The 16,154-nt window shown below is 45.3% G+C and overlaps 1 protein-coding gene across 1 annotated transcript in view; it reads left to right on the top strand.

The window, feature by feature from the left end:
• Nucleotides 1-16,154, top strand: part of LOC121621004 (glutamate receptor ionotropic, NMDA 2B) — a 44,579-nt gene that overhangs the window by 18,937 nt on the left and 9,488 nt on the right. Inside the window, exons 5-11 of the mRNA XM_041957293.1 lie at nucleotides 3,518-3,726; nucleotides 4,102-4,273; nucleotides 8,922-9,075; nucleotides 10,385-10,510; nucleotides 14,153-14,382; nucleotides 14,509-14,669; nucleotides 15,303-15,490. Coding sequence (XP_041813227.1) covers nucleotides 3,518-3,726; nucleotides 4,102-4,273; nucleotides 8,922-9,075; nucleotides 10,385-10,510; nucleotides 14,153-14,382; nucleotides 14,509-14,669; nucleotides 15,303-15,490 — 1,240 coding nt within the window. The remainder of the gene's footprint in view (nucleotides 1-3,517; nucleotides 3,727-4,101; nucleotides 4,274-8,921; nucleotides 9,076-10,384; nucleotides 10,511-14,152; nucleotides 14,383-14,508; nucleotides 14,670-15,302; nucleotides 15,491-16,154) is intronic.

Raw genomic sequence — 16,154 nt, 5'->3', positions numbered from 1 at the left:
CAAGCCTTAAGCTTTATGGGCGCTGCTCTGATTAGATATTATCAACTCGGCGAAGGTGCCTTTGAGCAATACACTGCAGCACAGGCTCCAAAGTGGAGACGTAGGAGCAATGTCTGCATCTGTTCATTTTAAAAGTTTGGGAAGCTATTAGATACTAGCTATCATTTATCTAGTATTTCTTTGCAAAGTCATCCTTCAGTTCGCTGATGCCGCACTCAGAGCATGTATGCCAAAAAAAAAAATTTTTTTTACTAGTTTATACGGAAAGTGTCACAACTAATGTGGAGCAAGTGCTTATCAAAATACCACCAGTGTCTGTGTAATTGTGGTTACATTTCAGTATTCTTTTTAGTATTCGAACAAAGGTAGGTCCGAGGATCATCCTGTACCAAGTAAGTGTTGCAGCAAAAAGACATGCTTAAAAGACAGGAAAAATAAAAGTAAGGTCTGTAATAGTCGGACCTGCAGCTGCTCAGACAGTGCAACGAGGACAGAACTTGTGCTTGGATTTGTTTTAACTGTGACTTTTAGAAAACAGCATATGGGCTGTAGTGTTGACAAGGGGTGGTGCGCTTTTTAGAGAACTTGTAGTCCAGTGAGACCAGTGGCCAGTTATCGTTATAGGACCCCGTGTGGTCGCTGAGATAAATTGGCTTCTAATTAGCTTTTAAATTTTTGAATTTTAAACAGTTTCTGTGTGACAGAAAATACCCGATTTAGTTCAGTCAACTAAAATTATGGTAAAGAAATAGGGAGGATTGTTTTACCCAGAATCAAAATTAAAAGAAAATATGGCAAATTATTTAATTTAACTTTTCAGAATAATCAGGGCATAATTAAGTGTTAAACTAGGAAACTAAAAAAGGAAAGTTGATATTGAAATGATAAATTGATATTGTGGCAATTTCATAATATCATTATCAACAATAACAGTGAAGCATTTTCTCTTTTAATTTTCAATTTTCCCTTTTTGTTTTAATCCTGAGTTAAATTGGCACCTTCAGTCTCAACATTATTAATGCAGATTGATTACAAAGAAGTATCATCACGAAGCAGAGGCATTAATGGCAGGGATTCATTCCGACAGAGATGATTACCGAATGAATAGAAAACACAAATCCCCTAAAACAACAGTTAATTTGTGTGTCTGTAATGTGTAATAAACGTAACAAACGCAAGAGAAAATCGCTTATTGGATTCTGCGCAAACAAATAAGCACATGCTCGATTTAAGTGCAAAACTGTGCCCCATGACCAAAGCAGCTTCTCCATGCGAATGCATGGAAACCGAACTTCAGTCAAACTTTGTGCGCACTCAGTCGGCTTTCTCTGAAGGTGAAAGCAGCTGGTGAAGCCGCTAGAACTTCTCCAAGTGCGTCTGGAAGAGAAGGCGGTGGAGCTGATAGGGCAACCAAAAACCCTGAGTCAAACTCTGAACCACCAACCTCAAATGAACCCGATGCTCCTCGCCACCTGCAAAGTCACCAGCATGCATCTGTGTTTCCTGATGCTCCCCCTCCATTGTTTCTGTGTCCTGTCGTCTGACTCCTTTGACTCTCCCTATTCTTTATTCTCAGTGTTCCTCTCTTTCTTCTGCCTCTCTAATCTATATTCTGTCCTCTGATCAGAGAACAAGGTGAATCGCTCCCCTCCCGCCGCCCCTCCCGTCCCATCTCTTTCTCCCCTTGCAGCCTGCACAACCCCTTCTCTTTCCTCCCCCTCCTCCTCCTCCCCCCCGCTCCCTCACTCATGTTTAATTCTTAGCTTGACTTCCAGCTGAACCACTTTTCTTGGTTCTTAATGAGTTCCAGCTCCTGCAACCATCCTTCCACCGCACCTTTGAAGTAGTGTGAAGACTCTGTAGTGTCCAGCCCAGTTTACTCCCCTCCAGGCTGATTTTAACCCTTTTCTCTCCACCTTCGCCCCCCTTTCTCTCTTTCCCTCCATCCCTGTCTGTCTCTATCACTTACCTTCGCTTGCTCTTTGTCTTCTCCACATAGGAGAAGGCTGTGCCTTAGCTTGTCCACTCCTGGTTTGTGTTCCCTGGAGTGCACTGTGTGTGTCTGTGTGGACATTTACATATTTAACGAGTGTACAAACCTGATTCCACACACTCGCACCTCAGCTCCCCGTCCTGCCCTCTTTCCCATTGTCGTGTGTCCACTTAGCTGATGGTCCGCATCCATTTCCACCCACATCTTTCCCCTCAGTGAGAGTACCCTGCTGGGCACTTCTACAGGAGAGGCCGCAGGCAGAGTCTCCAGGTATGGTTTCATGTGACCGCCATCTGGGGGAAATTGACTAATTGATGACGCTTATTCGGTGGAGTAGAGCCACAAGGGCTGGAGGGCCCTCGAGACGTACAGCTGGATGCTCCTCCACAGAAGAGCCGGCATTTTGCATCTGAATGAGCTCCATCTCCGGCTTTCTGTCTCCGTCGCACAGACACTCGACTCTTTCGCTCCGTCCATAGTCCAGTTTCTCTCTGCAAATGCAGCTCGCTATTTTCTGTCTCACCTCATGCATGTCCGTGTTTGTCCATGTCCCAGTGCGCCTGCCGCCACCACCACTCTTTGTTATTTCTTTCTCTCTCTTTAATCTCTCCATCCACCTCCTCCGTCTCACTGTTCCTCTCCCCACCCTCTCCTCTTGATCTGAATTCTGCTCTTTCCCCCGTTCCAGTCTCGTCCTTCATTTTAACCTTGCTCTCATTCTCCACTCTGGGTCCCAGTCCTCTCCTCTCCTCTCACTAACTTTCTCTCTCACTGTCTCACACTTACATATTTTATTATCAGTCATAAAACTCTCCTGTTCATATGTCCTTTTATTGGCAGATGGACTCATCACAATTAAATTCAGAAAACAGGAAATTAGGCTATTAAGTCCTGATCAGAGTGAGATGTTTTTGCATAACAAGCATGCAAACACCTCATTTCTTTTTGTTGGCGTGTTTCAACTCAGACAAGCAGAGCCGAAGTTATTTTTGATGATGATGGAATTCGATTCCTGCCCAGTGATTCATTTCATGTGTGTATTTTGCAGTTACACTTTATCATTGAGTTGATGAGCTACTTGTCCAGACTGAAGGCTAATTCCATTTTACACCAACATGAATGCGTATTTGTCGTTTTTTTAATCGGCTACTTTTCCGTTGCCAGTAGACAGCATGGAGGCCAGTGCCAATGTTATGGTGGTTTCTTTTTTCTATCTTTGATGTGACGATGATGATGAGGTGGAAGCAGAGTTTAACGAGTTGACAGTATCAATCATGACTCCTCATGCCTAAACCGAACCAACCCGACCAACGAAGGCAACAAGCACTAGCCAACCAGAGGCAGAGGAGGGCAGGTCGTCCCTTTGCCATGGTAGGATTTGTAATTTAGCACCTGGGTGTCATGCTTTCATCACTGCCAGTTGGACAAAGGCCGGATGGTTACTGGTAAAAACAAGGAACACAATCTGTGTATGACAATTTTAAGGCAGTCTGAATGTCTTTTGTTTGCTGCATGTCTCTGCAGGTGGGTAAATGGGAGAATGGTTCCTTGTCTATGAAGTACCACGTGTGGCCTCGCTATGAACTATACGGAGGGGCAGCGACCAGGGAGGATGACCACCTGTCCATCGTGACTTTGGAGGAGGCTCCGTTCGTCATTGTGGAAGACGTGGATCCGCTGAGCGGGACCTGCATGAGGAACACCGTACCCTGCCGGAAACAGATCAAAACACTGTGAGACTCAAAGCTCAGATAGATCAAACCGGTGTCAGAATCAGGGGTAAAAATGTAAAACAAGAAACAAGAAGAAAACTTCAGCTCTGCACACTTAGATAGAGAGTAGTTTTTACTGTCCCTCTGCCACAGTGGCTCGCAGATCTATTGCAGACCTTCTGCAGCACTGGAAAGAAAAAACCTGGCAAGTGGCTAAGTTTTGCTTGTGAATGATGTTAATTTCCTATGGCAGCTGCACAGAGCCAGAGGTACAATCAGTTCACACTTCATCTGTGTGACAGTGCCAGAAACACCAAATCACGACTACAATTAAAAAGTCAGACAGAAGTACATATTTGATTCAGTGATTATCTGTCCGTCTATCTGTCTACGCAGTAATCAGACAAAGGAGTCCGGGATCTACATAAAGCGCTGCTGTAAGGGTTTCTGCATTGACATCCTGAAGAAGATCGCCAAGACGGTCAAGTTCACCTACGACCTTTACCTGGTGACGAATGGCAAACATGGCAAGAAGATCAATGGCACGTGGAACGGCATGGTGGGAGAGGTGAGGAGATAACTTTGCGTCTCTGTGCTTAGCTTTCCGTGGAGACGTCGGTCTCTTACTTTTATATTCGCAGCCTGCTCTGTCACTAACTGTGTGTAACATATCGGTCAGATACAGATACCCGAAGCGGCCAAATCTGAAAGCCTCTTTGTGCCGGTCGTGATCATGCATGTGTCAGTTATACGGCAGTTTGTTGCCAAAGCTTGCAAATGAAGATTTCACCTAATTCACACTTTACAACACCATCGCATCATTATTCATGTTCCTGCTTTTGCAGCAGTGGTGTAAAGACATTTGGCCGTTAATTGCAGAAAGACGTTCAAGCAAGGAGAGGAGAATGACTTCTTTCCCTCCCTATTGAGGACTAAACATAAAATGATCCAATTACAAACAGGCTTTGGCCACAGAGGACTCAGCTTTGGTGCAGAAGTTGAAACTGATATTGAAAATGACTCCCAACAGAACTATAGCGGTTGACCAATGTGGGTTATTTCAGTGGCTGATGTTGATGACAAATCCCAACAATTTAATAATAATAACAAATGAGACATGAGATAATAACTTAATGCCAGGATCAAACCAACCAATCACAGCACATCTTATTCCACGATCACGCACAAGTTCAGATGTCATCAGGCAGGCGGGTTAAGCAACTGTCAATCAAACTGACTGAAGCATTGTGTGTGATGCAGGCAGTCTTGTTTAAACGATGTAAACCATTCGGTCATTATTTATATATCTACTGGGCAGCATCCAGATAACAATTAGGACTTGTACAACAAGTTTAACATATAGTCATTTTATTTCCATAGTTATTTATTCTACTATTGCTCTTCTTAGCTGATCGGCCGATCGGTGTAGCACTACAAAACAATACAGCAGAAAACAAGGAAGACTTTATTTTCCTACTGACTGAAAATGGTGTAGGCCGAAACAAAGTATGCCACGCATTTTCACAGCAACAGTTCCATAAATTCACCCCTTCAATAGGAATACAATGGTTTCTTACATAAGGAGAGGTAGACGAAAACATCAGGAGAAAAAAACATGAGTTAATTCATGCATTTAATCTATAATGGAGACATGAAAGCAGACAGAAATGTGCCAGCCGGACTGGATCAGCAGCCAGCCTTCATTTACCCAGGAGATCGTGCCCGATGGCAGACAGAAAGTGAGCCTTATAGTGAACCAATTTAAACACAGATGGTGCCTTTATTCTATAGCCATTACACTGTGCAATCAACATTTACTATATAATGATACATTAAAACAAAAAACTTGCCTATCGCCAGTTTAACTTCAGAAGTTGCAACTGTTTTCACAATATGCAAAAGTTGTTTCAAATTCTCAGCACTGAAATAAATGCGTATCATCTGCAAATGAAACACATTTCAACCCAACATTCACACTTGAGTTCACAATTAGATCCCTTTCTGCTGAGACACTGCAGGCTTGAGACATCATGGCCACAAAATAATGAGTCCATCAACATGCAGTCAGTGTGTGCAGTCCCGCCAAGAGTTCATCAAGACTCTTGGATTGACATCCCAAGTGATGCTGAAGGTGAAGAGAGATCAAAGGGGACACAGAGTTACAGTCTGTGTTCACCCCTGTGCTATATTTAGCTTCCGTCGGAGCAGCCTCAAGGGTTCATTTCCTCTTTGAAGTGTGCTTTCATACCTTGAATTATGAGCTTTGCTTTCCGGGTCAACCCTCTGCCCAACAGACCTAACACTTATGTCAGACGGGCTGCGCACCTCACCCGAGGGTGCGGACAGATCAGTCAGCTGCATTAATTCACTTTGGGCTCTAAACATTCCCTAATCGACACTGCTCCCAAGGTAAGGTCGTTGTCAGTTCTCATACTTCAGCCTGTAAGAACGCGCTGTGCTGGTGGTGACTGACTTTGGCTGTTTGTTGATGAAAGGAAAAAGGCAAACAGATCGATCGCAGCCCAAAGGTCGCAGGTCGTAAACACGCCGCGACACGTCTTTGAGTTTGAGTCTGAGGGACCTTCAGAAGTCACCGACAGGACGATGTGTCCATTTGGTCCAAACTTTTGCTGTTTAATTTACATTAAGTTGACCCATTTCATTATATAATACCATTTAAGTCATCCCGCCAGTCAGCCGCTGTGTTTAGCGGGCACGGAGCTGTAAGCGTGGTCACCTGTAATAAACCCGATCACCCTGACTAAAAGCGCCGTAGTGTCTCCTTCTCACCTCCACAGATGAATGGTCGTTAGGAGGAGGGAGGGGGCGCATTCGTCTCGGCACCCCTTCCCCACACAGACGCACATGCAGACAGGGGACACTTATGCGTGAATGATCACAGAAATAAGAGAATACATGCATGAATGCGGACACGTGGACACATCCAGACTGTTTGCATATGTGCACATAGAGGACACACACACACACACACACACACACACACACACACACACACCACTGTAGTTCTGCCATATCTGCTGTATCTAACAATACCAACCTGTGTCCTTCTCCAGTTGGAGCACAGCCAAAGCTACAGTATATCTCACACCCTTAATGGACCGACATCTACACTGATGATGACACACACACACACACACACACACTAGGACGTGCTTCTGCACACTCTTGGACACTCACCGAGATCACTGAGGGCCTTTATGCAATTTCCCCAGCTTGGAAAGACAAAAGATCAAAAAGAAAAAAAAAATAAAAATCTATGAACGCTTGAAGAAGGCCTACATTTTGTCCTAACTCGATTCCAGCACTCAGTGTCAGATTTCATGGGCTGCATTGACTTGTGCTGCCCCTAATACTGCTAATCTAAAATATTAGAGCCAATACACTTGATTACATGAGTTTGGCCTCGCTGGCAGAGTCACATAAAGACACTGGCGCACACACACACACACACACACACACGTCCACCAGCTGAGACACACACACACAAACGCGGATCCTCGCTCACTCATTCTCAATAACACCCACATGGGTCACTTTCATAACACGGAGAGAACAAGTCGTAGGAGGGAGATGGAGAGAGCGAATGGAGAGAGAGGAAGTGAGTACACTGCTGGATGGACTCGCTCTCTCGTCCCCGGGGAGGCATTCGCACATTCAGGCGCTGAGCGTGCGCGTCCGGGCCTGCGTGCCGACGGAACAAACAGGACTGAGAAGTTGCAGATGCACACACGTACGTGCGCGCCCGCTCGCCAGCAGACACAAACACTTGCAGATAATGTGCAGAGTAGATGTGTAATATTCTCCCTGCCTGTAAAGGTCCACTTCACAGGTAGAGAACAAAGGTTCGCTCCCTTCGCTTTCTCTCTTGTCTTTTTCCCTTTATGACTCACTCATATGCACTCACTCACACACACACACACACACACACACACACTCTGTAACGCTGAAGCACATACTGGAGCTTTGACTCACACAGTCACAAACGCCTTATTAACTCAGTAAGACAGTCTCGTCCCACTTTACCCCTGTGCTGTAGGGCTCTGAAATTTGGGGCTAAATATACCTGTGCGGAGGTACTGACGGGAGGGAGGCAGGTAGAGGAAGGAGAGGCATTGGGGTGGCTATTTCAAGCAGCCATGACCCACTGTGGTAACCCACTTTCTCCCTCCCGCTTTCTGTCTTTCTCCCTCCCCGGGTGCACATCACGAGTGTCCACCCCGAGCGCTGCGTGTGCGTTGGCCTCCTGTCTCCGTGTTTGTCTCCATTCTCAAGCGCTCCTTCGCCTCGTTGTTACTCTCCCTCCACTGTTTTTGTGAATGCATCCTCTCTCCCTCAACCTGGCCCATCTTCTGTTATGTCAGATTTGATTTCCTGCTTTTCCCGAAATACCTTTTGACAGCTAACAGAGAGGGTGCTCGTGTCTGCTGCATGCTTTATACACGTTAATAGAGAAGGCAGGCAGGCAACTGCGAGAGCGCGACGAGTTTCCCTCTCCACTCAGAACAAACCGGTTGCTGAAGTGCACGCTGGTCGGTTGAAAAATTGATATTTGGACCTCTTCTGCGATGGATTCTGTATGATCGCAGAGCAGCAGTGTACAGCGAAGCGTCTAGAGTCTAGACGGAGGTTATTGCTCTTGGATTATAAGGCCCGACACTAAAACCTAATATTTACTGTTGATGTATTAGATTGCTGAAAAGCATTTCCCGCTAAGAGGCCCGGTCACATTTATTCATTCATCCAGTGAAATAAGAACGGGTCCAACAACAAAGTGGACAAAGAAATTCAAGGGACATTATCAAAAACTGTTTTTCAGCCATGCTAGGATATTTGCACGATGTCCTTTAGAATTGCTAGAATTAACAAGAATCACCTACATTTGGAAAGACTCTGAGCACATCACCTTCGACTGAGCTGATGGTGTGATATGCTATTTTTGTGCGTGCGTCTTAACGCTGTTTATTTGACTGTAAGCTATTCTTAGCTATCTTGATTGAATTTGTTTTCTGAATGTTTTTGTTGCTGCAGCGCACCAGACGTTCCCCCTCAGGGAAAAGCTGAAGTTTTAAAACAGATTTCTCCTTTAAAGTGCGCTCCGTTCATTAGCGCACGGTGCTCCAGTGGATTTTTACTGGATGATGGATGTTTGACTAAAGGGTGCTTTTTGTGTTTCTGCTCTCCGCCGTCTCTGCTAGGTGGTGTTAAAAAACGCCCACATGGCCGTCGGCTCCCTGACCATCAACGAGGAGAGGTCAGAGGTCATCGACTTTTCCGTCCCCTTCATCGAGACAGGCATCAGCGTCATGGTCTCCCGTAGCAACGGCACCGTTTCACCCTCTGCCTTCTTAGGTGAGGAGCGCAGCGGCATTGCTCAGTCTTGTAGGATTGTCATCTTCTCTGCAGGCTCCAGATAAGAAATCACTAGTTAAGCCCTGTTTGATGGACAGATGGTCCTTTCATAAAACTAGAGACACAAATATTTATGAAGTTGCTGCTACATGACCCAAGAAAATGGAGAAAAACAGCTGTGCTAAGCTAACCAACAACAACCAGAATACACTGGCTCACACCGGTGGTCAACGTGCTGCGAGTTGGGCGGTGCTTGGTTTCAAGCCCTGCTGGCCAGGTCACAAACTCATGTTACAGCTAAGACAGAGAAATAAGTTTCTGAAAACATTTGAAGCCAGAAATAGACAGTGCAGTAAGAGGATCTTGATTCATATTTGATCCCCAATGCCTAGTTTCACAGTTTGATCTGACTTTCATGTTATTATTCTGCCAGATTTAGCAAAAAATTGGTTTTGCAAGGTGCAAAGGCAAAATTTGCAAGATAGGTAGTATGAGTGGAGATCCAGTCAAACGCGGATGATCAGTTTCCATCATAAATCCAATGAATCGCATTTTCAAATTGTTATATCTGCATGTTCGGCACATTGAACTCCATCATGTTGCGTGGGCCACGCCCGTTTCCACCGATAAATCTTTCTTTACTTTACTTTAGTGCTGATTTTTCTGACTCAGAGGCACCAGACCGGTCTCAAAGAGTCTTTTGAATGAGTTGAGCAGTTGTTTCAGGCTGATGCAGCCGTCTTTTCGCCACCTGCGAGACTGAGAGCGTTAGTTTGGATCTCAGTCAGGTCACTTTCGGTTGACATCCATTTTTCCGCCTTTAGAAGCTGAGCTAACAGTGATTTAGTGGACACACAGAGTGATTAGAGCCAAGTTTGAATACATCTGTGTGATGAGGAGGCAGACCGGAGTGCATGATAATATGGCTAACTGTTTATTTATTCTCTCTTTCACTCCCTGTCTCTTTGCCCTCTTACATTTCCCACTCCTACTCCATTTCTCTGACTCTTCCTTCCTCTTCTCAATCTGCCGCTCCACATTTGCATATCTCTCTTCGCCCGCTCCCTCGCTCTCCTCATTTTCCCTCCCCCTTTCTCTCCGCCGCCCTCGCTCTTTTTTTCTCTCTTCCTCTCTCTCTCCTAATGTCTCTCGATCTCGTCCCCATCTTCTGCCTCCTCACAACCCTTTTTTTCCCCCGCTCTCTTCTCTTTTTCCTAATCTGTCCGTCCACGCTCCCTCCTTCAATTCCCCATCTCCCTTGTCTCCCTTCATCTCTCCTTCTCCTCTCTTCCCTCTCTCTCCCCTCCAGAGCCCTTCAGTGCGGATGTGTGGGTGATGATGTTCGTGATGCTGTTGCTGGTGTCAGCAATGGCTGTGTTTATATTCGAGTACTTCAGCCCTGTGGGCTACAACCGCTGTCTGGCTGACGGCAAAGGTGAGAGGCCTCGGCTCAACACACACAAACACACACACACACACACACACACGCAAGCATATAGACACAGGCATGGTACCTGTTGGGGGCGAACTGCACTGTTGTTTGAGGATATAGATGTAAATTGATGCCGACAGTTCTCTTCCAGTCTTCCAGCCCTGTTGCCTCCCTCATCTCTCGTTTTTTTTGCTCCGAACACACCACACGGGAGGGCATGCTGAGGTTGAATTTACCAGTGAAATTATACGTTTGCAGCATCTGCTGAAAGCGACGCATTACTTTGGAATTACAGTTGGACTTTCCAGCGCTCCACAGTGAATCTGTTTTGTAGGAAATGTGAGGCTACTCTTTACTCATTACAGTGAGCGCACATGCAAAGAGTTCACTGCCAACATGCCTGTGCTTTGTATGCCACAGCCGGCCACCTCCAACTCTTCTCCTCCTCTTTTCCAAAAGCACCAATACAGCTAGATTAGATTCGATTAGATAATGTCAGTGCACAGACTACAAGCACTAAACACATGCAGTTTAGCATCTAACCAGAAGTGCAAAAAGCAGTAAGGTGCAGAGTAATGTCCACATGTACTGAGATATATGTAAATAATAGTGAGGGGTATATATGAATACGCCAATATAAATGAACAGTATTAACAATATAAACATGAACGTGAAATGAAAACACTAAGATACATGCAGCATGTGCAGCAGTTACAGTCGGCATGTGCAGGTATAAGTTTAAATATACAGAGAGGTGTAAGAAGGAGTAATGTCAGTAGACATTATGCACGGAGTAAACAGCTGGATGTGTATGCACTATAGGTCAGATATGTATAGTAAACAGCAATATGATTATGAATACACTATAGGGATAGATAGATATATGCAGAATGGACTATGGCAGGCATGTCAAACTGATTCCATAAAGGGCCGTGTGGCTGCAGGTTTTCGTTCCAACCAAGGAGGAACACACCAAGCCAACCAATCAACATCATGGGATCACTTAGTTATCAGCTGAAGACTGAGATCAGCTGATTAATTGATTCCAGCCTGGTGTGCTCCTCCTTGGTTGGAACGAAAACCTGCAGCCACACGGCCCTTTATGGAATCAGTTTGACATGCCTGGACTATGGTATCATATGCATTGCTATGTGAAAGTATAGATAGTGCATGTGCAGTATTGTAAAAAAAAACAACTTTATTACAAGAAAAATTCTTAGCAAAATGCATACTATCAAAAGAAAATATTCTTGTTATATTACATTATTAGTTTGTTAAAAGTACATTAACATTACAACAGCACAATAACTCATTGCATTCCCTGGATTGGAAAACTGTGACTTTAACGCAGGCATATGAATATATGGTATATGAAGACATTTTGTAGAAGACAGGGTTGTGTTTTGATGAGCAGTGATGAGGTTTTAGTGGACGACATGCTAACACACATGCTAACAGAGCAGATTCCAGGAACAATGCTTTGTCCCGTTCTTGTAGCATCACCTTTTCCCAAGCTACTTCCCACCATTTGCGCTGATGAATCGATTAAAGAAATGATAAACCTGACTGCTGCTGGGTCGTACGCACTCCAGCACCAGCACTCCCCAGTGTTCGGTCGCCCGTCGTGTTTAATTTTCTGGCATTTTCTGCGTCTCTGATTATCTGAATAGCGTTTGAATGAGAGAACGCTCGGCAGCCAACTTGAAAGTCCTGGATGTGAGACCACCGCCAGCACATGGAAGCAGTGTAGTAGCTTTGGCAAAGAAAAAAAACAATCTGACGGCGCAATTGTGCATCGAAATCAAGCCAAGTGCTATCTGTCCACCAAATTTCAGCATTCAAAGAGAGACGAAAACATAAATTGCTTTCATCTCTGCTGGTGAAGTCTGCGAGAGAGCATCCAAAGTAAGCCAAGAACATGGCGGCGAGCAATTTGGTCCTCCAGAGGAAGAGTGCTCGATGAGTAATGCTCCAACTAGTAATTTGCACCAAACAAGCAAGCGCAGGTACAGCTTCGCAGGTTAATGCATTCTCTCTGTAACAATGCCAGCACGGATCGCCGTGCACGCATTGTCTTTTGCTGTGCACAAAGACTGACAGAGACACAGACACGCACAAACACACCGCGGGCCGCCTCCACATATAGACCAGCCGTCCTCGCTGACCCAATGACTTCATTCTGCTCTCTTCCTCCTCCTCCTCCTCCTCCTCCACGCTGCTCTCTTCTTATCATTTACAGGTGTGCCTCACTGCATGGGTTTCAGCACACCTCCAGCGCTGCTTCCTTCACACCGAACAAGCCATTTGCATTCATTTCCATATTTCCCCGAATCACGTGTCAGCCCTGACAGCAAGGGGCTAGTTTCGTGTTAGATCTCCCCAGCCAAAAAAGATAAGAAAAAAAAAAAAAATCAATGTCTTCCCACAACTCTATCTCTGATGTGGCTATATATAGACAGTGGCTATCTTTTTTTCATTCCTCTCATCCTTCATCATGTTCTGGAGAAGATGTACTCCTCCCTAAAGCGCTGCTCTGTTCTGTGTGCCTCCTTGTTTTATCTGCTTGTAGCGCTGTGGGAGTTTGGTATCATGAAGAGTGCAGATCGAAGCTTGGACTCAAAGGACTGGACGCAATAACGCATCAATGGCATGACTGCAGATTTGTGAAGTCTCTGCCCGATTCATTTAACCAACTTTCTTTCAAACTTGACAAAGGAGATATTTGGCACGATAAAGTCAGTTTGTCCGTGAACAAAAGCCCCCATACAACAATACATGCCCACATGCTTGCACACACACACACACACATACACACACACTCTCTTTCTCTCTCACACACTCACACATACCCACACAAGCTTTATGAACCAACTGCTAAACACAGAATAATGGCTGGAATGAACCAGTCTGCTGCATGCATGAATCGAACCTACACAGTTCATAACCTAAAGACAAAAAAAGATATGAATCACATTTGCATGTGTGAAAAATGTATCGAGCTGATATAAGTTACATAAAACAGGAGTCTGCAGCCATGTTAGCAGCTCTAAGGCTGTAATAAATGCTAAATGCTAACGCTAGCATAGATCACGCTAACATGGCGATGTTTGGCAGGTGTGATGTCTGCCATGTTCATCAGCTTTGTTTAGCTTGTTGGCGTGCTAACATTTGCTAATGAGCGCTAGACACAATGTAGGGCCGAGGCTGATGGGAATGTTATTAGTCGAGTGCTGTATTTCATTAACCAAAATACGGGAGGGATTGAATGTTTGACCCGACGATGGTGCTGGAGAAAAAGTTAAGTGATCATCAAAGTTATTGCAATCTCTCCCGAGGAGGACATGAATGTGCGAGCCAAGTTTCACGCAAATTCATCCAGCGGTTGGACGGACCGGCTGACAGCGAGCACGGCGTTGAAACCACATTAAGACTGAATGGCTGTCAGAGCAGGGTAGCTTTCATGGAACTCAAACAGCCCATTTCCCTGTCAAAACCACTGGAACTTTTCCATTCAGTCACATTCTAATAAACACAATCACTGCTCAGCTGGAGACTCACCAGTAAAAGCAGACCAACCGTGTGTCCCACGCGCTGGTTTAGACGGATCTGTCACGCATTATTTAAGCGCGGCTGTGCTTCTTTCAGAGCCTCACGGCCCGTCATTCACCATCGGAAAGGCCATCTGGCTGCTGTGGGGTCTGGTCTTCAACAACTCCGTGCCGGTGCAGAACCCCAAAGGCACCACCAGTAAGATCATGGTGTCAGTGTGGGCCTTCTTTGCTGTCATCTTCCTGGCCTCCTACACTGCCAACCTGGCTGCTTTCATGATCCAGGAGGAATATGTGGACCAGGTAACTGGTCTCTCAGACAAGAAGGTAAGATGAAAGGCGTCTGTCTGACGCCGTGCCGCCCCGTCCTCTTTTTCTCATCTGCACCCTCAATTTGGTAAAGCAGACGTTTTTACGTGCCTCTTCTGTTCGTGCTCCCCCCTCCCCATGCAGTTCCAGAGCCCTAACGACTTCTCGCCTCCGTTTCGGTTTGGCACCGTCCCAAACGGGAGCACCGAGAGAAACATTAGGAACAACTATCCGGAAATGCACTCCTACATGACAAAGTTCCACCAGAGAAACGTCAACGAGGCTCTGCAGAGTCTGAAGGCCGGGTGAGAAACTGCACACTGAAGTGGCTTCACTTTAAAACCAAATGTACAGTTACACTCCAAGCAAGAAGGTTTTTATAGCAAAATGAATTCAAAGTATGACGTCCTTAATGTTTGAGATCCCTGTTTGAAAAACTTTCATCTCAAGATATTGTGTTTTGGCAGGTGTTTATGTCTTGACTTTAGGCATGTGAACGTCATATCGTATTTCTATTCATTCTGTTGAATTTAAAGACTTAAAGTCAGTTTTAGTGCAGCAGTAACGACAAACGTTAAATGATGGCCGTCCATTGTGGTCACATATTGTAACAGACAGTGTAAATCGTGGGGGAAATAGTGAGAAAGACCCCTGTTTATGTCTTTCCTGCTTGTCTTCATGTAAACATATTGTGTCTGAATAAGTCCAATAATACTTTCACTCCCACTCTTCAGTTTTCATCAAGTGAGCCTTTTCACCAGTCTGTGTGCCAGCTCCAGCCTTTGGCAAACCAAGTGGAAGTCTATTACACTTATCAGCAGCTTAGTGCTATTTAGCAGGTTAATTGGAATGTTGTAGCTGTGATGTCTGACTCCGAAGTGCTAATTAATTGTAACCTATCTCTCCCTCTCTGTCTCCCTCGCTCTCTTTTTCATTAGCAAACTAGACGCTTTCATTTACGATGCGGCCGTGCTGAACTACATGGCCGGCAGGGACGAGGGCTGCAAGCTGGTGACCATCGGCAGCGGCTACATCTTCGCCACCACGGGTTACGGCATCGCCATCCAGAAGGAGTCGCTCTGGAAGAGGCACGTGGACCTGGCCATCCTGCAGCTCTTTGGAGACGGTGAGGCAGCACGCCGTCTCTTCAGTCTGATGCGCGCCACGCCAACAGAGGCACAGCTGTGCTCATGTGATGAGTTGTTCTTTGAGTGCCTCATATAGTCACTGAGATAATGCCATAACTGACGGCCTTGCAGCAAACGTTGAAGGATAGGTTTGGCTTCTTTAAACATGTTAAGGACTTTGTTCTCACCAAGGTAGTTGCTTTATTTAAACCACTTTATTTGTAGGCACCTGAAATGTGGTAATAATCTCATTGCACAGGGAGATCGTGTGTGCGTGCTACAGTAAGTTCTGTGTGGTAGGTCAGAGTTTGAAATCAGGCCTTGAACTACACAAAAGACAGTTTTGGTCAGAATTTTACCAGTGGCCTAAACAAGTCTGGCTAACCTGAGGGTTTGTTCAAAACCTGTCTCATCATGACCCCAATTCCCAGACCTCAGCAATGAACTTGGTGAGTACAGCGTTACATCAGCCATTAGAAATGATGGTCAGTCCTGGAAAAGTAAGATCCGGTTTGTAATAAACCTGAATGATCCTTTAAGAGCTAATTCGGGATGCTTGATTTACCCACCAATATGCTGTGAACAAATCTTGCCTCGGGCCATGCTGTAGGGACAAATAACAGTGGCGAAGTTTATTCTCATGTTTATTAGTGTAAAACACAC

This window comes from Chelmon rostratus, chromosome 17 (genome assembly GCF_017976325.1).
Source record: "Chelmon rostratus isolate fCheRos1 chromosome 17, fCheRos1.pri, whole genome shotgun sequence".
In the NCBI taxonomy this organism is placed as follows: domain Eukaryota; kingdom Metazoa; phylum Chordata; class Actinopteri; order Chaetodontiformes; family Chaetodontidae; genus Chelmon; species Chelmon rostratus.
Note: the sequence above shows the minus strand (reverse complement) of the source record. Positions and strands in the feature narration are given on the sequence as shown.